Source organism: Pogona vitticeps, chromosome 6, assembly GCF_051106095.1.
Source record: "Pogona vitticeps strain Pit_001003342236 chromosome 6, PviZW2.1, whole genome shotgun sequence".
NCBI classification, from domain to species: domain Eukaryota; kingdom Metazoa; phylum Chordata; class Lepidosauria; order Squamata; family Agamidae; genus Pogona; species Pogona vitticeps.
The window spans coordinates 46,779,106-46,806,873 of NC_135788.1; the positions used below are offsets into that span (position 1 = coordinate 46,779,106).

At 40.7% G+C, this 27,768-nt stretch overlaps 1 protein-coding gene and 1 long non-coding RNA gene across 3 annotated transcripts in view; one reads left to right on the forward strand and one right to left on the reverse strand.

Moving 5' to 3' along the window:
• Positions 1-27,768, forward strand: part of STT3B (STT3 oligosaccharyltransferase complex catalytic subunit B) — a 69,727-nt gene that overhangs the window by 39,835 nt on the left and 2,124 nt on the right. Inside the window, exons 6-15 of the mRNA XM_020799495.3 lie at positions 1,310-1,408; positions 2,394-2,540; positions 3,067-3,115; positions 7,868-8,022; positions 12,019-12,230; positions 12,717-12,904; positions 13,010-13,181; positions 15,138-15,311; positions 16,416-16,529; positions 17,860-18,072. Of these exons, the coding sequence (XP_020655154.1) occupies positions 1,310-1,408; positions 2,394-2,540; positions 3,067-3,115; positions 7,868-8,022; positions 12,019-12,230; positions 12,717-12,904; positions 13,010-13,181; positions 15,138-15,311; positions 16,416-16,529; positions 17,860-18,072 (1,523 nt within the window). The remainder of the gene's footprint in view (positions 1-1,309; positions 1,409-2,393; positions 2,541-3,066; positions 3,116-7,867; positions 8,023-12,018; positions 12,231-12,716; positions 12,905-13,009; positions 13,182-15,137; positions 15,312-16,415; positions 16,530-17,859; positions 18,073-27,768) is intronic.
• On the reverse strand, positions 20,050-26,507 carry LOC144583488 (uncharacterized). Of its 2 annotated transcripts, XR_013537270.1 has the most exons (5): positions 24,528-24,657; positions 24,285-24,335; positions 23,882-23,921; positions 21,244-21,339; positions 20,050-20,627 (listed from the first exon to the last, which is right to left on the reverse strand). It is a non-coding gene; the product is annotated as an uncharacterized LOC144583488 (long non-coding RNA). The 2 variants fall into 2 exon arrangements; XR_013537271.1 differs by having other exon boundaries at positions 20,050-20,693; positions 24,285-26,507.

Here is a 27,768-nt window from a genome sequence, read left to right on the forward strand (position 1 = left end):
TGGGAATAAACTTGAAAAATTATTCTAAAAGCATCTAAAAATACCCTTTACCATTAAATAACCTAAAAAGTAAATACCTGTTGAAAATGTTGCTTGTTATGAAATAGAATAATGCTATTATGAAGTTCAAGAAAGAATTACTGACAGTACTGCTCCCCAGTATGGACATAGTGTTGAAAATTCTGCTTTTACTAATAAAATCTTGTTTGTAACAGGAAGCATGATTACATTTTGAATTTCCATAAAAGGAATAGGTATTCCCCCCCCCCAAAAAAAAACATTGGGGGGGGGACTGTGCACAAGACCAGTGTCATGAAATACATGTGTCAAAGAGAATTATAGAGGGTATAAGAATAGGTAGAGGAGAACTCTGCTACTCCCAGATTTAAAAAAATAATTAGCATTTTGAAGAGCCAAGGCAGGTAGCAGTCACCTACAAGGTGAGGTGTGAGAATGGAAAGATGTACAGTTGCAGAAAGTTGCAGAAAGCAAGAGATGGTAGTTTTCAGTTCAGCACCAGAGGATGGCAGCATTGCATTAATTTTGTATCATGTTATGAATTGCAGAGTACTGGCAAGTATGACATTTGGATGTAAATAACCTGATTAGATGGCTATAAAGACCCAAGGGTTTGCTTTCAAGGCTTGAAAGTGAAGGGGACAAATTGTGTAAAACTGAATGTAGTTGGTTATTTTGTGCCTCTGCTCTTTCCACCATATTAGGAGTATAGAACCTGAGATGCTTTGGGGCACTGGTCTTAGTGTAACTTTTTGGGGAAACTTTTATTAAATTTAATTATGATTATATTAAATAAAGTTTCTTAGGAATGTAAAGCCAAATGAATATAACAATATATAAAGTGGTGTGTTGTTTTCCTGAATAAGGGATTATCATGTATATTGTAATTTCCCTTTTCAATATCTTCATGTTCAGAGAGGATAACTACAGAAGTGTGTTTTGTTGTGTAGATACATTTTCAGCCATTCCACGTATTGGTGCCATGCCTAAAAACATAGTTAGCAAACTATTCCTTCTAATAATTACTGTGCACGTTCAGTAAGTTGTGCTTGTATTGCTTTCATTAGCTTCAACTGGAACATCTGAAATTGTATGCTGTAAAATATATGTATATACAAAATTGGCTTTGAGATTTATGCTGGTCTCCTAAAATTATGAGCATATTGCTATTAACATAGAATCCTATGTTGTTGCCTTCTTTATTATTAAAAAAAACAAATTATTTGTTGTGAATATTCATTTTTAACACCTCTGCATAATTATTTATTGTTTTTGCTTTTTTTATTCACAGCATATAGCACTTTCTATATTGTGGGTTTAATATTATCCATGCAGATACCTTTTGTTGGATTTCAACCAATTAGAACAAGTGAGCACATGGCAGCAGCAGGTAAAGAAAATAGTTTCATATTGTGAAAAACACACACTCTGTAGGCATTTATACTTTTGTGTTTCTTAGTGCAGAGCATGATAACATGCACCAATGTGGTATATGCAAAAGATATCACATGTATAGCATCTGTGGTGTCATGGCATCTGCAGATACTCCCATAGTTACAACAAGGTCCCATACCCTTCTCAGTTTAAAAATTAAAACTCTAGCTTAGTTTGAGTTGTGCAACTGAGGATGTTTTATGTATTTGTGTGACAGCTGAATGCTGTATAAATCTCTATGTCTTTGGATGGGTGGGGTATGGGTGCATATACATTAGAGAAAAAGAAAAATAAGAATTTGGTAGTGATCCAGAGAGAGAGAGCACTCCAGAGAAAGATTGTTTATCTTGTTTTATGGCATGGAGCACATTCCCACAGAGCATGTAGTTCTTGTAGAAACACATTTGAAGGAATTCATTTTAGAAGTGATTTAGCCGCCTAGAGTGGTCGAAATGACTAGATAGGCGGGGTATAAATACAATAAATAAATAAAAATAAATAAATAAATAGAGAAATAATTAGCTTTCTCTTCCATGAAATAGTCTTTTGGAATGAAATCCCTGGATTCACAAAGTTACTCTATGTCTTGAGCTCAGATTTAACCCTGTATTCAAGTTCATTTGCTCATTGACTTTTACGGTAGTATGCTTGTCTGGGACATACATAGGTGTTTTGTGACTAATTGCATCCCTATGGCAGTTATTTTGCATGCATGACATCTTCCCAAAATTCCAAATGTTTCTTTCCATTCAAAAAAGGTTGAAGTTTAATATGTGTATTATCTTTTCTACCCACAATCAGCAGCCTGTTGATTGCAAGTAATGTGAGCAGGTGAATAGAAGAGTTAAAACCAAAAAAGTTTGGAGCAAGCATTAAAAGTTTATTTGAAAGCCTTCAGTAACATTTTGTTTGAAAACGGGAGTGTTCTTTATTTTAACCAGGTGTTTTCGCACTGCTGCAAGCCTATGCCTTCTTGCAATATATGAGAGACAGATTAACAAAGCAAGAATTTCAAACCTTGTTCTTCTTGGGTATATCACTAGCTGCTGGAGTTGTATTTCTGAGTGTCATCTACTTAACATATACAGGTACAATATGAATATGTCTGTTGGCAGATAGGGGATTACTTAAAAATGGTTCAGGGGGTCTACAAGATGTAGTGAGACATCCAGGCAGTATGGTGGCTTAACATAGTAGGTGAGTCCTGCATAAGAAACCTCATGCAAAGCATTTTGTTTACACAGGCACTATATTGATGTACAGCTGTTGCTGGGATTTTGTGTTTGTGTTTTTTATTTTCGTTCATTGAAACCTTTCAATTTTTTTCTAAAACATTTGGGTTTGATTAATACTTTTAGAGTTTCTTGTTCTTAATATTAGCAGTCTCACGACAATGAGACACTTCAATGAGGGGACTTGATGTACAAAATGTCTACTGATTCAGTGGGCTTATGCTGATGTAACTTAGAGGATTTCAGCTATTGCCTGTTTAATGTAACTGCCTCCACATAAGAGTCTCCTTTTAATATATTTTATATACATTTTTTAAAAGTTTAATAGAAATTTATAAAGCACTTTGACTGTTTTAAAATAATCTTTCACTTCTGTTTTCAGGTTACATTGCACCATGGAGTGGCAGGTTTTATTCACTGTGGGACACTGGGTAAGTAGGAACGTAAAAAGTTAAACCTTAAGGCTGTGCTGAGAATTGAAGACTTTGTTCTGCTGCAGGCATTAGACAAAGCCATAACTGAACAGATAAGAGGATGTGCAGGTATGAACATTTGATTGCTTGCTTGTATAAAGGGAATAAACTTAAAGGTTCTACTTGCCATTTGGAACAATCTAGAAAGCTTTAGATATAGTTGATTTAGTCAGTGGTTTAATATCCTCATTTCAGGATAGATAGTAGTTTTAACCACCCTACTTCCCAGGTTTTGGACTTAAAATCTGTGTCTGGTGTCAGTAATGGACTAGATGATAACAAACTGAATCTTAATCCAGACAAGACAGAGGTGCTCATGGTCAGTCAAAAAGCAGATCAAGGAATAGGGTTGCAGCCTGCACTGGGTGAGGTTACACTGCCTCTGAAAATGCAGGTATGCAGTTGGGAGTGCTTCTGGATTTGTCCCGGAGCCTGGATGCCCAGGGCTTAGGAGTGGCCAGGAGTGCCTTTGCACAGTTAAAATTAGCTCACCAGCTGTACCCATTCCTGGAGAGGTCTGATCTGACCACAGTGACACATGCCTTAGTTACATCTTGACTGGATTACTATAACATGCTCCAGACGGGGCTGCCTTTGGAAAGTGTTTGGAAACCCCAGAGGGTCCAAAATGCTGCAGCCAGATTCTAACTAGGACTGGTTACAGAGAACATATATCCCCCTATTAAAGCAACTCCACTGTCTGCTGATCTGTAAATAATAAATAAATATATAAATAAATAAATAATAAAAGATAAATTATTGTTCCAGATGACAAACTAGAAACCTTTTCCTTTCACACTTGTATAGTTTGGAAAGCTAATCTCAGTTGCTCATCCTCATGAGGAAAACTAGCCTGCGACTTGTACCTGCTCATCCTCATAACATTAAATCAGGGATTGGCAAATTGTGCCCCCCCTCCCCGGGATGTTGATAAAATCCAGGTCATATGAACTTAGAGATGGTGCAAGCTGGCATCCAATAATATATGTAAGACAATAGGTTACTCATCCTGTGCTAAACCATAGTTGAGTTTTAAATCTGAATTGGTGAACATCCATGTTCTATGAAGAAAATTTGAAAGAGCTGGATATTGAGGTGATTGGGATGCTGTGGCAGTCATCTTTTGATATTCTTTTGAAGAGCTGTTACAAAGGGGAAAATCAGTTCTTTGTCATTGTCTCTATACATTCATGCTAATGGGTCTGCAAAGGGATATGGTGGCGCTGCGGGTTAAACCGCTGAAGCCTCTGTGCTGCAAGGTCAGAAGACCTGCAGTTGTAAGATCGAATCCACGCGACGGAGTGAGCCCCTGTCACTTGTCCTAGCTCCCGCCAACCTAGGGGTTCGAAAGCAAGCAAAATGCAAAAAATGGGAGTAGATAAATAAGTACCACCTCTGTGGGAAGGTAAACGGCGTTCCGTGTCTAGTCACGCTGGCCACGTGACCACAGAGGATTGTCTGCGGACAAACGCTAGCTCTATGGGTTGGAAATGGAGATGAGCGCCGCCGCCTAGAGTCAGACACAACTGGACAAATTGTCAAGGGGAACCTTTACCTTTTTAATGGGTCTACACCAGTATAGAGCCACTTCTTTTGAAACCTTCAGACTAAGAGCTCTGACCATGACTCCATTCCTTTTGCCTCTAGTATGAATTTACTTCAGTTCTTCATTCACCACAGTAGCCACACCAGAATAAAATCTCTGAAAGTTTCAAAAATAGATGTCTGTACAATCCTAATAGCTTTTATTTGTATTGTTTCATTAATTCTTGACTTTAGTATTGTTGCCAAAAAAGGTTGATTTTTTTTCTTCAGAGGAGGCCCACAAAATCTTCTATTATAAAATTTGTTTAGGCAAATCCCTCTCAGTGTGCCAACTCTCAGCTCTACATCTGAGCATGAGATACAAAAATGAAGTCAAGTGGCTGTTCTAACCCAGTGATACACATCCAGGCATGCTAGGAGCATCTGGCAGTGTTTTTAATAAGTTATGCCAGCTACAACACTTATCCTCACGGAATGATGCCATCATATTATTGTTTTTCCAGAAGGTCTACTGAGGGAGAGTGCTTTCAATGTGAGAACATATATCAGTACCACCCACAGTCTACACATTGTCCTGACAGTGTCACTTAGCTTCTTCTCGATACTACAAGTATTATTTCCCGTTCCATGACTATTACTAGCTTTCACGGAGTCCTTCCCATGTCCATAAAATGTGGAACAATACATGATGGGTACTAGTCTCTAACTATGGCACCAGTGCCATCATCAGTGTAACCATAACACCACCTCTGGTACTGCTCCTGCCAGCACTACTACCACCAACTACAATTGCCACCATAATGTCAATTACATTCTCAGTCTCCCTTGCCTTGGTACTGTCCACAGTATTCTTACACGTTCCAGTATCAACTATGGCTGAGACTGTTCATTGCACAAGTGGCTCAAAAGACTCCACTTAGACCAATGAACTTGTTTGCTTCTACATTGTTTCATGTTCATGGAGTAGGAACCTTAGACTAATGAACTTGTTTGCTTCTACATTTTTTCATGCTCATGGAGTAGGAACCTTAGCTGACGAACCTCAATCACTCCGCAAGGATCTGAAACTGAATTGAAGGACAGGTCAGCTCCTTCAATTTACAAGGAACATGACAGCAGTTACCATCACTGGATCTCTTAATTGCTCCAGATGATCCTCCTTCACATAGAACATGTTATAATAATTCAAATGCAGTGTAATTAACACATTTGTCACCATGACCAGATCAGACTTTTCAAGGAACTGGCATAGCTAATGCTCTAGTTTTAGTTGTTTAATTGCCCACTGGCACCACCAAGACCTGGGCATCAAGACTCAGGGATGAGTCTAGGAGCATGCCCAAGCTGCAAACCTTAGTTTGCAAGTAGTGTGTGTAACGTATCCAGAATGTTACAGATTCACTAGTCTGTCACAGAATGATAAACACAAAATAGCTGATGATCCAGTGGGAAATTGGATATAGACTACAGGCTAGCTGCTGCAGCTAGAAAAATGGGAGTCCTTCCATTTACCTCTAGTGTATCGGGGAAAGCTTTGTGAAAATGGCAACTAAACTGAAGTAAATAACAGGCTTACTGTCACTACTACCATGGTGGTAGTGCCCAGCAATCATCCTCAAAGCATGCTTCCGTTGCGTATCAACCAAAGCAGCCTTTTTTCTTGCTAGAAAGTGGAACTACAGAAGGAAATGGGGATGTCAGTAGTATCTACATTGTTGTCACCATGATTATAATTTACAATACTGTGAGTGTTTGATAGTCTCATGCTTCCTACATCAATACTAAACTTACTGTTTTTGATACTAGGCTCACTCAACATCTTTGAGCCTTGAACAACATAGCTACCATTGAATGAGTACTTATAACACAGTGAGACTGTAACATAAGAGTGCAGGATGTGGTGCGTTGTCTCCAGTATTGTATCCAGGGGCGTTGTATGATCAGAGAGGCTCAATATTTTATCAATTTTTGAAACTTGTAGCCATGTTCAAAGCTTGCAAAGATTTTTGTTCACTGCTTATTGATACCATCGTGCAGAATTGCCACTGACAATTTCACCATAGTGTAGTACATAAATAGAGAGTGCAGTTTGTTTTTCCAGTTCATATCTGAGTGGGCCCTGATAGAAGAAGTGTAATTCCATCCAGACCAGGCAAGGAACGCCTTAGCAGGGCAGGATCTCCTCCCAACAGCAAGATCTTCATCTTGTCAGGATTTAGTTCAGTCATTTAACCCTCGTCCAGTCGATAACTGAGGACAGGCAGCATTCCAGGTTCCATACAGCTTCCCTCTGAAGATGTTAAGAAGAGATAGAGTTGGCTATCATCAGCATACTGATGGCAGCAGACTCCAGATCTCCAGATGAACTCCCCCAGTGACCTCATAGATGTTAAGCAGCATTCGATCTCAGAGGACCACTTACTTTGGAACAGCACTTTTCTTCACAGTGCTCCAGTAAGCATACGTGTCTGTCCGCCTGCCTCTGCAACATTTTTGGAGAGCTCACTAGTTTTCACCCATTAGTATGAATGCATAGAGACCATGATGAAAAATACTCCTTCTTGTAATGTTTATTGTCTGAGTGGTCATTTGTGTGTTCACATGACTTGCTCTCCTCTCTTCAACACCTACAGTTGCTTTGTCATTCAGATGTATAAACTGAGGGAAGACCTGCTGGAGCATCCACTTTAGACAAGGGGCCATGATCAAAGCTTTTCGTCTAGAAGGTTCCAAAAGGGATAACTCTGTGCAGGTGTACACCCATTGCTGTGAATGTATAGATGCACAATAAAAATATAATGTTACAAGAGGCAACTCATTTATTTTTCTGATTCCAGAGGGTGGATCAAGTAGCAATAGGCTCAAATTAAAAAAGTAGAATTCAGCTAAATAATTGAAAGAATTTTCTGATGGCAGGAGTTAATATGATAGTCTGAAAAAGTTCATTAAAACATCTGTGATGGTCCATATTTTTTATATAAAAATACTGTTTAAAAGCTTGTTTTTTATATAAATTTGTTATATTAATTGTGCTTTTCAGTAGTTAAAAATATTGCAACAAGAAGCTTTCTACTAAAGCTTCAAAATGTTTACTGGTCCTCAGATGTAGTAAATTTAGTATTACATCACTTCAAAATAATTTGAACTGAATTTTTTTTAAACAAGGTATGCGAAAATTCACATCCCGATCATTGCTTCAGTGTCTGAACATCAGCCTACAACATGGGTTTCCTTCTTTTTTGATCTCCATATTCTCGTGTGTACTTTCCCAGCAGGGCTGTGGTTCTGTATCAAAAACATCAATGATGAAAGAGTCTTTGGTAAGTATTAACTATTAAAAATTAAACTGTTAAGATAAAAAATTCTGATGTCACAGTTATATAACTGTTACAGAATTTTGTCAGAGATCCTTTCTTGGGAGTTTAGGCAGCTAAATTATTAATTCTGGACATTAATTATAGCTATCCATTGCTGAAATGGTATCTGTTTTCAGTTGGCACATGCTTTCCCCAGTGTTGTATTTTGGACTGAACCTTAGTCCAATAAAAGAAAATAGTTTGACTCCAGATGTAATCATACTTAAAGCATATTGATTGAAATCAGTGATAAATTAATCATGACTAATTTCGATTTATTTTACTGTGTCTTCCATGATTATAACAAAAGTTGTACATAATCCAGTGATTTTAATTCCACAGCCTTCCAAATACGCTGTGGAACAATTGTTAGAATGGTACTAGTGATAACTTGCTCAATTCTTTCCCCTTCTAGCTGTATTCTACACCAGCTTTTGTAGTTCACAGTAACCTCAGAATATTGTTAAACTATTTTTTTTATTTCTTACATTATTGTATTTGTTCAGTTGGATTGCTAACATGAGATGTCTTTTAAAGAGGTAACATTAATATAAATATGATTCTTCTTCGTGGTCTCTGTGAATGCACACTAATGGGTTTAATCTGCACTTGCACAGAGGTCTCAAATATTCTAGAGCTCAAACGTGTTCACTAGGACCACCCCCCAGTACACGTGGTCCACCTGTCCTGGCAATCACTTCAGTTCTTTTTTGCCGCCATTGAGTTCTCATGTTCTTCTGAGCTCTTCGTTTGCGCAAATTGGTTCTTTTTCCTGAGGAAGCATAATACATCGTATCATTCTTATTTAGAAATAGACTGTTCTGTAATACTATTTTTGTTACTCCTTTGTGATTTTTGGTCATTTTATCACTTTTTCCGTAATCCGCCCCCCCCCCTTCACCCTCCCTTCCCGCCTTTTATGGCCCCGACAGGGCTGTTTAAGAGGTGCACTTCATGTACTAATAAGTTGTCTGCTTCTGACGGCCACGATTTGTGTCTTTTTTTGTTTTGTTTGGGAGAATCGCACCAGCCAGCCTCCTGCTCCTATTGTAAAAACTTTACTAAATAAGCCATCAAGCTCCATCAACAATGCCTTAAATCTTTCTTGTGGGAGCAATCTCTTTGTCCACCATCCAGGATGGAGGAGACTCAGGCTTCACAACCACCACCGGTTTCTTCGGTTACCAATTCCCCGTTACAGACTCCTAAATCTAAGCCAAAATTGCCTAAGTCAAAGTCCTCCGGATCAACGTCACAATCGACCCCGACACCAAAAACTATTTTGAAACCGATGGGTACCAAACCAAAGAAATCTAAAAAGTCAACCGCTGGTACAGCATCCTTCCGTACAGGATCAGCCACGTATTGATCTGAATACTGACCGCAATCCATTCTGCCTCCATCCTCCCAACCGCCTTCTCCTTTGTTGGCTCAGTCTCCATCCTGGGTGGACACCTTGGCTGAGGTGACTGTGCTGCCTTATTCAGCCTGTTCGAGCCCCAAGTCTTTGGGTTGCTGTGCGTCTGGGGGTGAGTCTGGATCTATATCTGTTCCTGTTGATCCAATTCCTTTGCGGAAGAAGAAGGCTAAACTCTACCACATTGAGGACACCGGCCATTACGATACCGTTCTCTCACAGCCTGACATTTTCGGGACTGTCAGTATTGCGAGGCTCTTCGGCTCAACATCATCGGCCCAAACAAGTTACAGTTTGTGAGCCTCCTGTCTGCTATGAACCACCACCTAAACGATATCGACATCGTCCACACCGGTACTGGTAGCATGATACCGAACATTATGTCAAACCAAGCGATTTTGTTATGCATACTATTATCCTTTGGACTCTTTTGAGTCCCCCTCGCCTCCTCGATACCTTTTGAGCTATTACTACGACCAGTCATCAGACAATGAGAGTGTTTCTCCTGCTTCAGTACCAAAAGCTCCATAAGAAAACTCGCAAACGGCATGCTTCAGCTGCCCTGGCTCCATCGACTTCGATACCGAAGAAACCAAAGCTGTCGGCCAAGCCCTCTGTACCAGACTCTCTCAGTAGGCTGAATTCTCAAATGCACGAGTGGTCCCTCGATGACACCGTTTTTCTCCAACTTTGCAACAACTGGGGCCATCCCGATAAAGACGTTTTTGCCACAGCCATCAATGCCAAATGCACCCAGTACCCTCCCTAAACACCATCCTCACCCATGCAAGGAAGCCGGCTACAAATCAACTTTATGCTTACAAATGATCTGCTTTCCAGAAGTTTGCTCGTCAGAATGATCCCCCGACGGCTCCGACTTCCCTCCGAGCAGTGTTGGCCGTTCTTTCTTATCTTTTCGACTGCCATCTCACAGGTATTGAGCGATCCCTCCATCTCCTAGATGTGAGAAGGGACCTCGCCTTTTATGTCAAGAGAACTGCCTCTTGTCGTAAGTCTAACAGGCTATTTGTTTCACCTCATAGAGGGGCACAGGTGTCCCCCCAAACTACTGTATCTCATGATGGATTGTGCAGACTATGCTCCTCATCAACTTGCCCAAAAGCCTCTGCCTATTGATGTCAAGGCTCACTCCATGAGGGCAATGGCCACCTCCATGACTTTTCTTTGAGGCATACCTGTTCCAGATATTTGCAAGGCTGCTACTTGGTCAACTCAGTCGACATTTGCATCCCATTATCGTTTGGATGTAAGGGCCAAGTCAGATGCGGTTTTCGGTCGTGCAGTCTTGTCTTCAATTTTGCTGTGGTGTCCCTCTACCTGTATGGTAAGCTTGTTAATCATCCATTCACAGAGACCACGAAGAAGAAAGAGAGGTTGCTTACCTGTAACTCTGGTTCTTCGCGTGGTCATCTGTGAATTCACACTTCCCACCTGTCCTCCCCTCTGTCCGTCATGTCTGTCTCATTATTTCAGGCAGCGGTGGGCTTTTTGGGAACTGAGGTGATTGCCAGGACAGGCGGACCACGTGCACTGGGGGAGGGCATTCCTAGCGAATGCATGTTTGAACTCTAGAATATTCTGGAGACCTCTGCGTAAGCGCACATTAAACCCATTATTGTGAATTCACAGATTATCACTCAAAGAACCAGAGTTACAGGTAAGTAACCTCTCTTTTTTATTGCATCCAGGCTTAGAACACACAGATGGTGGAAACAGATTCCTTCTCCCTGTGGTAGCCATTTTAGTTTTCCAAGAATGCTACATAGAACGTTGGAGACACTTGCTGAATGAAGGGAGCTGCAGTATCAAATTCCCTGAAAACTGGGTAGAGGCATTTTCTGAGAGTGGAGCTTTTCCTTACAGAAAGTGTTCATGCCCAATCTTTGGGGCAACCCATCTCTGCACCATTGCTTACCTCACTCAGCAAGGTCCATTGGACATTGATTGTGTAGCATCTCTTGAGTCTGGAGAAGCAACTGCAGTGAGTGGACAGGAAAGTCTGATTCACTAGCCCAATTGTGTGCCCCCTTCCTCTTGTACTGTCTTCAAGCAATGACCTTCCTTTTCAGACAGGGTTTAAGTTATAATTACGAGTCTCAGGAATGCTGTATTTATTGGATTTAGATGTTTTTAGAAAATGTTTTAAAAATTGTTTCTAATTGTTTTAACATCAATACATTTAATTGTTTCTAAGTATAGTTTTTAATGGTATTTAAAAATCTTTGATTATTCTATAGTATTAAGTGTTGTGCGATACTGTGGGTCCCCTTTGGGGAGAAAGGTAGCATGTAATTAACAGACATATATTAAATATGGATTCATCCTATGGTAAAGTAAAATTACAAAAATCCATTTTATTGAATGTTACAAGTATAATTCAGAGTAGGTGCATCCTTAACGGGAAACATTTTGCAAAACAAATGTGCAAACTTATTGTACGATTATACAATATCTAATAGGAAAACAGTAGTCCTTGCCTTTTTAAGTACTTAATAACATTGAATGGTTTTGTTTCCCTGCAGTGGCTTTGTATGCAATCAGTGCAGTTTACTTTGCTGGAGTGATGGTCCGCCTGATGTTAACTTTAACTCCAGTGGTTTGTATGTTGTCAGCAATTGCTTTCTCAAATGTTTTTGAACACTATTTGGGTGATGATATGAAGAGAGAGAATCCACCAGTGGAAGATAGCAGTGATGAGGATGATAAAAGAAACCCAGGAAATCTTTATGATAAGGTCAGAGTTCTAGGTCTTCATGATAGCTTCATATTTTTAAAAGTTAACACATGTCAAAATTAATTGAGAAGAACAGAGGTAGTGTTTCCCAACCTTTACAGCCGACTGATCCATACTCCTTGCCCCCACAGCCACGTTTCAGTGTACCTTCGAACAACAATATCAGAAAAAAATAGCTGCATTCCTGAAAATGCTCAGTTGATTAGGATATATTTGAACTATCATTTTCTGTATTCTTACTTGGAAAACTGCTTTTGCTTAAGGTATCTCTGTCATTAGTATTGTGCTTCTGAATACTTAATCACTAAAAGATAGCTTTATACATCCCTGACAGATAAACTTTTCAATATCTGGGAAATAGTTTAGGGGACAGCATGAGAGGTTTGGTTTGAGAAAGAAAGTTGTACTTTCATTGTAAACAACTTATAAAGTAAAATTGGATGTAAGCTAAGAAATGAATTTTTCAAAAGTTATTTCTTTGTTTAGGCAGGTAAAGTGAGGAAACATATATCTGAACAGGAAAAAACTGAAGAAGGTCTTGGTCCGAATATCAAGAGCATTGTTACAATGTTAATGCTAATGCTGTTGATGATGTTTGCCGTCCATTGTACATGGGTTACTAGCAATGCCTACTCCAGTCCTAGTGTTGTTTTGGCATCTTACAATCATGATGGGTAAGACTATTTGGAATACTTGTTATTCTCAGTTTGTGACACAAAACTCTGATCAAAGCAGTACTACTTCCTTGCCTCTGCAGCTAACTTCTGTTACTGTTGCAGTACTCGAAACATTTTGGATGACTTCAGGGAAGCATACTATTGGCTAAGACAAAACACAGATGAACATGCCAGAGTAATGTCTTGGTGGGATTATGGCTATCAAATAGCAGGAATGGCAAATCGGACTACTCTAGTTGACAATAATACATGGAACAACAGCCACATAGCCTTGGTATGTAATGACTTTTTTGTATTGGGAATTGGCAGGAAAATTTGACATTGATATTTAATTTTTTTAAATAATGCAAATCATGTCACTCTGCTTAAAATGAGCCTATTCTAATTGTGGTTTACTCTAACATTGTAATTAACAGAGTAAGCCTTCTGAATCATTGGAACTTAGAGGAGCAGACTCACTAAACCCCCAGTGATTCAATGGACTTGCTCTACTGCAGTTTATTATGTCAAGCAACAGGATTGTGGACACTGTTACTCTTGTTCAGTTTTAATGTACTGCTGAAAATTAACTCCCATTTTGTGTCTCATGGATTAATGTCAAGGTTAAGAATGAGAAACTTAGATGTTATGGTATCATTGTCAGATTTTGCTATCATTGGAATCAAACAAGTAAGGTTTCTAGTTTTTGTTCACTAGAATAGATAATACTGAGATGCAAATGAAATGTTGCAGAGAACATTTGGTTACATTTTTAACATCTTTTTTTTCCTTTTTTTCTTCCTAGATTGATATTTTGTTCATATATTTGGAATGTATATAGTTTTGTGGCTACTCTGATAAGGACAAATTGACTTTTTTTAACATCAGGGTGTCAGTGTTATTTTCTTTTCCCAAAGTAGAATAGAGAATGGATGGTGTTGAAAATAGTTACCATTATGCCATGTACTTATTAAAGAGTATCTCTTTGGGTATCTGAATCGGCCTTCTGCATTTAGTTTAGCATACTTCTAAAGTTTTCTAGTTTAAATGTATTAAATGCTTGATGTGGAATAAAATCCTAAATATTGGTCATTAGGTTTTTTTAATGAGTTTTACATAGTTCTGCTGTTTTGTATTAAAATCCTCAGGCAAAACCTAATTCCCTATGAAATCTGCTTTGTAGCAAATGGATTGCAAGCAAAAGTAACAAGAAAAGCAAATCCAGATGCACGATTTAGGTTTAACATATTTTGCAGAAATTCTTAATCCTTTTATCAACAATTTAACACTGTTGCTGCATGTGCTGTAAGGTGTCTTTGTTCAAATACAGTTGTAAATGAAAGTATGACTGTTCCAGGTAAGAGTAGACTAGACTGAAATTTGTAGCTGCTCTCTCACATAAGATAATTTAAATATATTTTCAGATTTTTGTATTAACATAATGTTTTAAACGTATGTGTATATCTAGCAAAATTCAGAAGTGGAAGTTTTGAAGCAAAAATTATTTCTGGGGGTACTTCAAGATTTTATGTTTAAAGGGTGCAGTTATGTTTACAATACTGGAGCTTCTCAAGAATTAAAAACAAAACAAGTGAGACAGTAAAGCTTTACAGGAGGGCACCTTAGAATACAGATTGAAGGTTTGCATTCTGCATCCTTGGCTTTGTAACTGAAGTGGATGGTAATAGAAATTTCAAATTAATGGCTCTGCCATTTGCACACCCACCCATTGGCCTTACATTGTAGTCATTAGAGGGTCTCTTTTGAGACATAATGATATTCTGTTGTTAAGTCTCAACTGGACTAATGACTACCAAAATATTTCCACATTCTGAACATGACACATTCTAGGCTTGGAAGAATATGTAGGGTTCTTTTTTTATGTGCTGTCAAATCACAACTGGCTTATAGTGACCCTAATAGGACTTTCAGGGTAAGAGAGATATTTAAGGAATGGCTTTACCAGTTAGTTTCACACCCAGTTAAATTCCATGACTGAGCAGAGTTTCAAATCCAGACTTTCTGAGTCCTAGTCCATCACTTTACCTATTATACCACATTGGGTATCAAGGTTCACTTAGATGCTGCCATTTCTAATTAAAATTATTTAGATTTTATACTTACTCTGCATGTGATGAATAGCCTGTTTGGTTAGGGTGGGCTAATGTATCTTGAATGATTTACTACAAATCTGGGGTGTTGTTGTTGCTAACTGGAACAAATGAAGGCTTAAGAAAACTCCTTCTTGCAGGTAGGAAAAGCTATGTCATCAAATGAGACAGCAGCATATGAAATCATGAGAAGTCTAGATGTGGATTATGTATTAATAATTTTTGGAGGTGTAATTGGTTACTCTGGTGATGATATCAACAAATTCTTGTGGATGGTGAGAATAGCAGAAGGAGAACATCCTAAAGATATCAGAGTAAGTCAAAATGCATGTGTGTGCTTTTAAAAAAAGTTAGTAGTCCATTATAAGATTTCTTTCTAAATATTTCTTCTAGGTGATACAGTCTGACAGTCTATCTCTAATTCTGCCATTGTTTCAATAAGAGAAATTGTCATAGGATGGCTTGATGCATAAAATCTATCAATAGATATTATCTATGGATTTTGAGCATGGCTATACTGATCTGCTATTATATGACAACCTAATAGTCCAAAGATTACATTAAGAACAAGTCAGATTAGCTCTTATGAGTAACAAAAAAACCTACTGATTTACAGAGGAGAAGGGGCAACTACATTGATTGTTTACCTGCAATTTACATTGGATTGAGCACATATGGACTCAAATTAAAACCCAATGAGTACTTGACATAAAGCTCAACATGGGGAAGCCCATTGTGGAATCATTTTTGGGGGTGGGGAATTGCCTTTAAAAAAAACTTGGCAATTGACACCAGACTCAGCCACTTTTATTCAGCAAAACCAGCATCAGCAGCCTACAACACAGCCCACATCTAATCTACTTTAATAGCTGTTTCCTATGTCCTGTAAGAAGCACCATTGTAGTCTCACATTTTATAATACTTTAAAAAATTACATGTATATTTTGAATTGACATAGTATCAGATAATGCAGTGCTAAAATAGAAACAGTTAAGGAGGAAAAGGAAGAGTACCCATTGTATTTGGTACCCAGAATTCAGCAAACCCTGCACACTGCTCCCCCAGACAGCATAGTCAATCACACATACAAAAACCAATTTTTTTAAAAAGCGTGTTCAGAATCTATTTAAAATAAACAATCCTCATGTGAGTATTTTTTTAAAAAAACACTTCCCAGTTGAAAAAAATGTGCACTTAGCTGTATGTCATGTAGTTGGAGATTTTTAATTTGATTTCCAGCATGCCAAACCTGACACAAAAACAGCACAGTTACTATGATGGTCAATTCGTTCTTTTGAGCTAGAAGCAGGTTGTAGAACTGTTGAGCGTTGCATTTTTAAGAAATTAATTTATGGTCCATTTTTCTAAATTATGGTGACTTGCACAACACTAATTTTATTCCATTTTTTTTCTTTAAGGAAAGTGATTATTTTACTCCACAGGGAGAATTTCGAGTTGATAAAGCAGGCTCTCCAACATTACTAAACTGCCTCATGTATAAAATGTCATATTACAGATTTGGGGAAATGCAGGTTAGTGAAATATGTGTCTGTTCTATGTTATAAGTGTTCTAATGAATACCTATTATTTCCTTTTCATGCATATGACTGACAGCGTCTTTCAGTCCTGATTCATTTATTGTATAAAATGAGAACATTTTCATTAAAAAATTACGGATTCCTTAGCATAAAATTGTACTACTTAGCACTTTGTGTCTTTATTTCATACTAAACCAGTCAGGAAAAGGGTAAGGGAGGAAATATGGTGCATCTGCTAGGTGTCTGTGTGCTTCTGCTAATATAAATAACCCCTCTGTATGACAATGAAGAACCATGCAGGTCCACAAAAACACATTCAGTCTCCTAACCTTGGTGAAAAGATCAGGCAGGCGTTAACATCTGCCCAGAGCTTATGTTATAAATAACTATCCAGAGCTGGCTGATAATTGGCTTGTATTGAAAAGTCCTTCACACACTAAATAAAGGGCAGGCAAAAGGAAGGAATTCAAGATTTGCTATTGACAAGATATAGAGGTGGTTGTTGTTAATATTTACTAAAAGAGTTGTAAGTCTCACAGTATATACATTTACTGTGTAACACATGGAAAAAGCTGGTATAAGATGACTATTGACTCACTCATGATTTTTGATTGTACATTGTGGAGGAGCTTCTTGGGATATTTGTCAAAAAGAGGCAGCGTATATGTTGTAAGAATAGTTGAAGCTGCTAGTTGATATCATTTGGAGACTTTTACTTAGATCTTTGTTGTGGTCTCTAAGCATTCATGCATTCACCTGTGCAAATCCATCCCTTTAAAACCTTCATACTCACATACACATAGTAATGTGCAAATGCTGGGATTCAGTCCCTCAGTGCTACATATTTGAATGAAAGAAACACCAACAGGAAGCAGTTAAGTACAAGAGCCTAAGGGAGCAAAGGCATCTGCATCTCCAGTTGATCAGGCTTACGTTTCTTTTTTAAATAGTTCCTGAAACTCAAAAGTTTCTTGTAGAGTTCAGCATGGGTTTTCTTCTATACCACAACTGCTACAGTCTTGGAGCCTCTCTTTAATGCAAATCATTAATCCTTTCAAACTCCCAGCCACTGCTTCATTGGAAATGCTCGAAACAAAAGCCTTGTTAGTGGCTGTTACACCCCATCAAGCAGGTGAATGTTGTGCCATATGAGCAGACTTACTTTCTCCTCCTCTGGCTTCCAGAGTATGAATTCCCTTTGGAAATATATAGAGTTTTCAAAACTGCAGTATATTTTTCAAATGTTCTTGGAAGTGGATTTAGTTCTATTTGTAGGGTTATATTACATATCTTCAGACTAATGTGTAGCATTAATTTTTTGTAGCTGGACTTTCGGACACCCCCAGGATTTGATCGCACCCGCAATGCAGAGATTGGCAACAAGGACATTAAGTTCAAACATTTGGAAGAAGCCTTCACATCAGAGCACTGGCTTGTTAGGATATATAAAGTGAAACAACTAGACAACAGAGAGGCACTGGATCATAAGCCTAGACTAACCAACATTTTACCAAAACAGAAGTATTTGTCAAAAAAGGTGGGTTCTCAGTGAAACTATGTCAGAGAAGATTGATAGTGTTGCACAAATTTAAAGCAGTATGGGTTGTTCTTGCTGTTCCCTAAATACAGAGATGCTGGATGGTCACAAGGGCTAATTAATAACCTGATTAATTGAGCATGTGAACATCTACTTTGCTAACTGAGAAGATAACTCGTAAAAATCTCAGCTAAATGTAACAAAATGTGCTATAGAAAATATATCACTAGTGTTTCAGTAGCTGTGACAGGTCACTTAGACATGAAAAGTATCTTTCTGGAACCTCCCTAGATTTCTGAATGAATTTTTTGTAAAGTTATTAAACCTGAAGTTTTTGTTCACAGCTTGAGTATCTGCCTTCTTTTGAAATATTTCACTAAAACACAACATCCATTTTATTCACTACTTCTGTGCAGTGTCTTACTCTATTAAAGTATAGTGTATTCAAGCATGGAACTAAAATCCTTTTTAAAAAGGAACCTCCCCTCCCCCATTGTTACTTGATTCCAAATAAAATGAATAATTTACTTTAAAATTTCTGAAACTTTATTAGAAGATAGTGTGTTTTGCAAGGGCAAAGAATAATAATAAAATTGATATGTTTAGGGAAGGTCAGAGAGGATTGTACAGATGTTAGTGTTGAGTGCATATAGCGGTGTTCTAAGTTGACCTATAAATTTGTAACTTGTTTGGTAATTTGGCACTAAAAGTCAATTAAAAGTATTTTGGCTGGGTGGAAACATTACGTTCTCCTATCATTTTTTGGCCTACACTTTAACGGGCCTGTGTAAAGTGATGATAATTGTTTTAGTGCAAGACCCATTGCACATATGGCCACCGGTATCATGTTCTATGGATCTGTCAACAAAGCAAGAGTGGTGTGACTGACAGCAAGAGACTGCTGTTTATTAAGGAGTTCCTCCATTGATTTAGGGGTGTATCTGACTTCATCTGATTGTATACGAGTTGTATGGAACGTGAAATCAAAGAAGGAACTCTAATTAGCAGCCATCTCCTGCTGTCATTGACATCATTCCACTGCACCAGCAGAATTGCGGAATAGGATACTGGCCAGTAAGTGCAACATTGTATCAATAGTTTTTGTTTACCTAAATGGTCGTGTAACCAATTACCCAGCAGTGTGATGCAGTTGTGCTAATGAGGATTTTCACTTCGCTAGCATTATGTTGGATCTAGGCCATGGTAATTCCTTGGCTTCTATATCTATTAAAGCTGAAAATGTCTTCTGCATTTACTTCTGCTTATCCCTGGAATCTATCTGGTGCTTTCTTCATCAGCCTGTTATGAAGATATACAAAAACATCTACTTGAAAATGTTTGTGCTGCTGGTTTGCCTGGCCAAGGAAGATGTATGTTATCATACTCATATCCTACAGTAGTGGCAGAAACATTATATTGAGGTCTAAAGGCATAGGATTGAAAGTTTTAAAAGTATGGGCCAAAATCCTGTTGATATTTGTTTGAGATTTGCATAACTTTCCATAGTAAATTGCTGAGGTGCCAGAGCACATCTGCCTGTTTATGTGACCAGTTGTGTAACTGAGATGCATCCCAGCATTTCATCAGTTAACTAAAATTAGATTAGCAAGTTATGCATCTCATATGTGAACATAGATAAAATGCTAACTAGTAGATCTAGAATTTGATGTAGTTGGCAAGACCATGCAAATCAGTGGGTCTTAAGTCATCCGGATTGAAGTCCTTTTACTCTGAGTGCATCTGGGTCCAACCCAGAGTACATACTGCATGCAAACAAGATTTGTAGTAGTTATAGACTAGCAGAGTAGATGGGCCTGAGGGTGGCTAGGACTTCCATGGAGCACACCAGGCTCAGAAATGTAAAAAAAGGGGGGGGGCAGGGAACAACCCAGAAGTGCTCCAACATCCAGTCTCTCTCTCTCTCTCTCTTTGTGTGTGTGTGTGTGTATGTAAGTAATCATTGGCTTTGAGTCAATAGATTATTAGGAATTTATTCAGGATTCAGTGCTGCAAAGTTTTGCTTGAACCTTCTGTATGTTTTAGTTCATCTTTTCACGAAATGATCTTTTTTAGGCGTTGAATTTCTTAAGATGGACAAACTATTTATTTATTAGATTTCTATCCCTTTTAGACAAAGTCAAACCACATATCCTTGATTTTAGAGGTGGGAGGAGTGGGCCCAACAGAAAGAACCTTATGTCCACATTTTACCACTCTAATACAAAGCATGATAGCTGCAGCTGAATCCAGCTACAAGTTCATTATTACAGTGGTGCCCCGCTTGACGACGATAATCCGTTCCAGCAAAATCGCTGTAAAGCGAAATCGTCATCAAGTGGGAAAAAAATCCCCATTGGAATGCATTGAAAACTGGTCAATGCGTTCCAATGGGGGAAATAACCTCATCGTCCAGCAAAGATTGTCCATAGAGAACCGCCGGTCAGCTGTTCTAATTCACTGTAATGCGAAACCTCCGTCTGGAAAGCAGCCATTTTGAGAAGGGAGGGAAGCCATTTTGCGGAGCCGGAAAAAACATTGTTCTTCATCGTGGTCTTCTGTGAATGCACACAAAAAGGGTTAAGTCAGCGCCAGCGTTGGTTCCTTCGGAATGTTCTCGAGCTCTGCAGAAAAGAAACATAGTTTAAGATTGCCTACACTGCGCATGCTCTGCCCGCCCAAGCCTCAGTTCCATTTCTCCGCCTTGCAAAGTAGTTCCTTGCTTCTTAGCTCTGCTAAATTCGCTTTTACTGCTATCTGTTTTTATGGTTTTTTCCTACTTGGCATGTTTTTGGACTTCTCTACTGCTTATAGGACTTGACGATTTGGTTTGCTCCCGGGACTCTAGCTGTGAGTTTTCCTGTTCCTGCCTTTTTTACCGGCCATTCCCAGTCCTCTTGCCTTGCCTATGCCCCCCACCCTCTGGCCCCTTTAGCCGGTATGTCGTTTGCTCTGCCAAGATCCCGTATCATGACGGGCACAACACTTGTCTTTTTTGCCTGGGGGAGTCACACTCTCCTCAGCGTTGCAGACATTGCAAAGCATTTATCAAAGCTGCTTTGAAAGTGCAGCAGCAGAGGCTCAAGCTACACTTGTGGGACTCTGCCCTATCAGCTATGGAGCTCCCGTCTCCAGCGGTCACCACTCGTGCTGAGGGTAGCCCCCAACAGTTACCTGGGATTGCTCTTTCCGAAGTCTCTGCTGCTAAACCGCCCAAGAAAGCCACAGTTAAGAAAGTGTCTTCTTCCAAAGCCGCTTCGGCTCCCAAGCCTGCCAAGCAAGCGAAGACAAAACAGCCAGTTAAAAATAAGTTTTCCACCCAGCACCTTCCTTCCATCTCTTCCACTCTTTATTCACCGATTTTGGAAGATTCTAAGGACAAAGACTCCATGTCGGAGGCAGCCCCTTCGCTCCCTCTGAGACAGCCTGAGCCAATTGTACCCCTTGGCGCTCCCTCCCCAAAGCCAAGCCAGCTTGGCCAGGTTACTGCAAGCTTGGGTTCAGCCCCTCTTAGTCCTGTGTCCACCGGGCGGGCGTCTCTGGCTCCTTCGGTTTCTCTAGTTCCCTCCCATCCGAGCCCTCCTCCTCCTAAAAAAGCGCAAAAGAGAAAACATCTTTCGGGCAATTGACATCGATCAAAGGAACGTAAGGAGAAACGTTGCTCTCGACGTCGACACAAGTCTTCCTCTGATGACTCCACTACATCGGGGTCAAGGCATAGAAGGCATAGACATCATCGCAGAAGAGACTACTCTTCTTTTCCTTCGACGTCGTCGGATCGCCATCAATGTCGTAGGCATGTTAACTACATCTATGTGTCTTCTTCCTCCACATCGACCCCCCCCCCCTCGGAAGCATTGACGTCTACACAAGGAGCAAGTTGGGAAGCCCTCTTAACCAGCCACGCTTGCAGCTAAACTGGCGGGTCCTCCCACTATTGCTGTCTCGATGGCTACTCTGTTGCCACCTGAACAACAGATTGCTACTGCGGCACTCGACGTTGACCCTCGACGTCAAAACAGTGGCCATGAGTTTTCATCTGATGATGAGGTGCCATTCTCCTCCCAGGCTTCTGACTTTGATCGTAATCTCCCTCAACAGCCAAAGGGTGATGAGCTACCTGTGGGGGAAATTGTTGAATCTGACACTGGTGATCCGCATGACTCCTCTCCTTCCGAGGATTTTTCTTCTTATTCCCAAATGTTGTCAAAGTTAGCAAAGACTCTTAAGTTGCACGTAGATGAGCCTGCACCCCCAGAGGAGGATCTTATCTTTGGGGATACAGTGGGGTCTCGACTTAAGAACTTAATCCGTATTGGAAGGTGGTTCTCAAGTCGAAAAGTTCTTAAGTCGAATCTGCATTTCCCATAGGAATGCATTGAAAACCATTTAATCTGTATCTGCTCTTTTCTGTCCATAGAAACTAATGGGAAGCTGCTATTCTGCCTTCTGCCACTAGAGGGGGGTATTTTCTTTCTTTTTCCCCCTTAGGTTCAGGGAAGGCAGGGAACACTAAAGACAGCACTTTAGAACTCTTTTTTTTTTTTAAACGAAGCCAATTTTAAATAATGTTTTAAAGCATGTTGTGCTGATTTTTTCAGCACAAAGGCACTCAGGCAGGCTTTTTAGGTGCTGAGCAAGCCTCCGGAAGCCTGCTCAGAGCCAGCCGATCAGCTGTTAGGCGGGGAGAGGAGCGGGGAAAACCACAAAATGGCTGCCAGGCTCTTTCTGGGTGTCGGCTTTTAGCTCTTTCCTGCTCTTTTTCCTGTGGTTTGGGGGCTACCAAGGCCTGGTAAGTGACTTTATTTAACAGTACAGTATTTATTTTTAGGTTTCTGACCCTTTTCCCCCCTCCAGAAGCCTCTAAGGGGAGGGAGGGGGGACTTTTTTCCCTGTTCGTAACTCGAGGGAAGTTTGCATGTCGAGTCCTTACTTTCCCTATAGGGCAGGTTCGTAACTCGAATTGTTCGCAAGTCGGGTCGTTTGTAAGTCGAGACCCCACTGTATTAACAAGGAACGCTCCCCGCCTCCTAGTTTATCCTACCTACCAGCTTTGTTGAATATTATAAAAGAACTTTGGGACCATCCTTCTGTTGCAGTCCCACTACCTAGACGCACTGAGAATATGTACAAGATCAATGGGGACGATGCTAAATTTCTCTTGAAACATCCGATTCCTAACTCCCTCATCGTTGAAACTAGTTGTACCAAACCGACTGGGAGGGCTCATGTCATCCCTATGAACAAAGAAGGCAAGAAACTGGAGATGATCGGCAGATGCATCTATTCACTTATCTCCTTCTTGCTCCGTGTAGCTAATTATCAAACTGCCTTAGGTGCTTACCAGAAACAACTCTGGTTGAAGATTCTCCCAGGCTTACAACTACTCCCAGAAGATGTTCGACAAGGATACCTTAACACATTTGAGGAAGCCCAAACTGTATCCAAGCATCAGAGGATTGCCACCAGGCATTCAGTGGAGGCCGCTGCTAGGGTCCTGGTATCTGTGACCCTTCGCAGGCATGCGTGGCTTCGATCCGCCAACATCCTCGATGATGTGAAAACTAAGGTTGAAGACCTCCCCTTTGATGCCTCTGGCCTTTTTAATGAAAAAACCAACAGCCACCTCGAAGAATTACACAAGGCTAAAAAGACAGCAAAGTCCTACTACATTCAGCCTCAACCACGATTCAACAGATATCAATGGAGAAAGCCTTCCACTCAGTATACCCCACCCTCACAGCAATTTAGACAATTCTAAGGTCAATCTCAATCTAGATCCTCACAAGGTGCTTCTCCAACCTCTACTTACCGTGCGCAATCTTCTCAGCGACGCCAGTCATATAAGCCTCCTGCCAAGAAACACATGCATTATCTTTGACTCCAGGACAATACTGCCACCTCTCACTCCCGCAACAAGACTGCAGCCATTCTTTCAAAACTGGTCCATCATCACCGGATATTCCTGGGTTCTAGACATCGTCCATTCCGGTTATCGCCTGGAATTTATAGAATATCCTTCTCTAGGTCAGGTAGAACACACATCATTCGACCCTGCCTTAGAGGAGGAGGTTCATTCCTTGCTAAGAAAACAAGCCATTCAGAAAGTTCCAAAACGAGACGCTGCAAACGATTTCTACTCAAGGTATTTCACCGTCCCCAAAAAGGACAGAGGAATAAGACCAATCATGGACCTAAGAACTTTGAATACTTACTTTCGTCCTCGTCGATTCCGCATGGTAACTTTGGAATCCATCATTCATCTCCTGAAACGAAAAAATTGGTTTGTGGTCATCGACCTAAAAGACGCATATTTTCACATAACAATTAATCCCACTCACCGCACGTTCCTCAGGTTTGTCTTCCAAAACATCATTTATCAGTTCCTGGCCCTCCCGTTCGGCCTCACGACGGCCCCTCTGACGTTTACCAAGTGCATGCCACCTGTTGTGGCTTACCTGAGGCTACACGGTGTCCATGTGTTTCCCTATATCGACGACTGGCTAGTGGTCTCGCCATCCAGACGCAGGGCCCTGAAAGATACAAAGTTCACTTTGCATGTGCTTCGAAACCTGGATCTCACAATAAATTACAAAAAATCTCATCTGATCCCCTCATGTATTGTGAACTACATCGGTGCTACAATAGATGCCACCAATGGTCGCATCTTTCTTCCACAAGAACAGATCCACAAGATCTTGAAAGCTGTGAAGAAATTCAAACCAGGAGCTACAGTCATTGCAGTGCATGCTCAGCATCTGCTGGGTCTTATGGCTTCGACAACACCAGGATTAGCTCATGCCCGACTCAAGCTCAGGTCGTTACAAGTTTGGCTTCTGTCGCTCTTCGACCCACTCCGGCATCATCAGAGCAAGCGTCTTCAAATCACACCGGAACTGGCAAGACAACTACAATGGTGGCCGTTCGTTCCACATCTACAAGTAGGGCGTCCCTTCCAACCTCTACAACTAACTGTCCAAGTCACCACGGACGCAAGCCCCACAGGTTGGGGGACGCATTGCGGCCGTCATCGGGTACATGCCCGGTGGTCACCCCAAGAACAGACCCTCCATATCAACCACCTGGAGATTCTAGCTGTCATCAAGGCGCTCAAAGCCTTTTCCCCCCTAGTACATGGCCGTGGTGTACGAATAGTCACGGACAATACCACGACCATGTACTATATAAACAAGCAAGGGGGAACTTATTCTCACTTCTGTTCCTAACGGTAACACTGTGGGAATGGTGTTACCACTATCACATTTTCCTGGTGGCCATACATGTATCAACAGAGGACATTCTCTGGCTGACGAGTTGAGCCGCCGCACAGTACAGATGCACGAGTGGGAGCTCAACATCGACGTATTTCGAGATTTGTGCCACTGCTGGGGCACACCTCGTGTGGACATTTTTGCCAGCCAAACCAACAAGAAATGCCCTCTCTACACCTCCAGGGCGGGTTGGGGACAAGGTTCATTGGGGGATGCTTTCATGATACCATGGACTATGGGTCTCCTTTACCTGTTCCCTCCGTTTCCCCTACTACAGAGGTGAAACTCTGCCAGGAGTCGGCACAGGCAATTCTGATAGCACCCATTTGGCCTCGTCAGTCGTGGTTTCCAACCCTGGCGTAGATGGCAACAGACTACGTCAAGCGTCCACCCTTTCCTGCCCTACTCACTCAGGATGCTGGCAAGATCTTCCATCTGAAACTCCAGACCCTTCATCTCGCTGCGTGGAGGATATCCCCGAGATTAAGGAAGTTTTAGACAAATCTAAAAAGGACTCCCCTTCTCCGCTTTATGGGTACAAGTGGAAAAGTTTCCTCAAGTTCACTGAGGCCAGAGGTCTCACGTTGTCCCCAGTTACCCTCTCTACGTTGTTACAGTTCCTCCAGTACTTGTTCGATTTCGACTTATCTATTTCTACACTGAAAGTTTATCTTGCTGCTATCGTTTCCTTCCAACCTTGAGGGTCACCTGCCTCTCGCTTCTTTTCTCACCCTACGGTTAAAGCCTTCCTCAAGGGACTAATGCATCTACGACCTCCTGTGAAATGGCCTCTGCCGCAATGGTCACTTCATCTCGTATTGCATTCCCTGATGCGGCCACCCTTTGAACCTATGGCCACATGTGACCGCAAAATGCTATCGATCAAAGTATTATTTTTGGTGGCCATAACTTCAGCCCGCAAGGCCAGTGAGCTGGCTGCCCTGCGAGCTGATCAACCATTTTTGCAATTTTTTCGGGACAAAGTGATACTGCACACTGATGTCTCTTTTCTCCCAAAAGTAGTATCAGACTTTCACTTGAATCAACCTCTTTTACTACCTACTTTGTTTTCTGAGCCTACCAATGACACGGAGCGCATGCTCCACACCCTGGATGTTAGGAGAGCACTTGCTTTCTATGTTTCACGGGCCAAAGACTTTAGATTATCTCCCAAACTCTTCCTCTGCTACTTCGGACAAAAGAAAGGTCTCCCAGCATCTCCTTCATCACTTTATCAGTGGCTTGTTTCTGCAATATCCTTAACCTATGAACTTCAACACAAGACGCCACCTGAAGGTTTGCGTGCCCACTCTACTAGAACAGTCGCCTCTTCTGCAGCCCTTCTGCGGGGCATAGATTTACCTGAAATCTGCCGGACTGCCACTTGGTCACAAGCGTCCACCTTTATCACGCATTACAGGTTGGACCTGAGGGCCAAGAGCAAGATGAGATTCGGCAGGGCTGTGCTAGCTTCTGCTCTTCAGTGACGGCCCTCCTTCCGGTGAGTTAGCTTGCTAGTCACCCTTTTTGTGTGCATTCACAGAAGACCACGATGAAGAAAGAGGGGTTACTTACCTGTAACTATGGTTCTTCAAGTGGTCATTCTGTGAATTCACACAAGCCCGCCCAACCTCCCCACTTTGTGTCACTGAACTGAGGCTTGGGCGGGCGGAGCATGCTCAGTGTAGGCAATCTTAAACTATGTTTCTTTTCTGCAGAGCTCGAGAACATTCCGAAGGAACCAACGCTGGCACTGACTTAACCCTTTTTGTGTGAATTCATAGAATGACCACTTGAAGAACCATGGTTACAGGTAAGTAACCCCTCTTTTTGCGAACAAACGGTTTGTGAAGCAGACTGCTAATCAACGTAATGCAAAAAAAAAAAAAAAAACATTGGAACCATCATCTTGCGATAGCAAAAATGTCTACATCATGCAGGGTAAGCATCTAGCGGGGCACCACTGTATTTATTTGAATGTTGTGACTAAAGAGATGATTCCTGTATTTAATTAGCACTCCGGATCATTAAAAGACCTGATATCCTTACTGTCTCGTGGTAAACTTTCAACACATAGTCCTTTATTATGGGTTTTGCATGACCTAATTACATTGTGCCCTACATAAACAATAGAATTGCTTATTTACACTAAAATAAGCAAGTAGAATTAAAGCACTGATTTGAGGTAAGATACTGGTTCTAAATTATAGTGCTACAGATGGGAGAAAGTCAGTGGTTCTCAGCCTTTGATTTGCCACGTTTTGGATTTAAACTCCTAGAAGCCCCAGCAAAAAATGTTTCAAAGTTAAGGATTCTGAAGTCCAGAACATTCAGAGAACCAGAGTTTGAGAACCACTGCATTAAGTAGGTCATGCAGAACGAGTAAACTGAAATATAAGCCAGACTGTAGTGCATTTGAGGAAAGTTT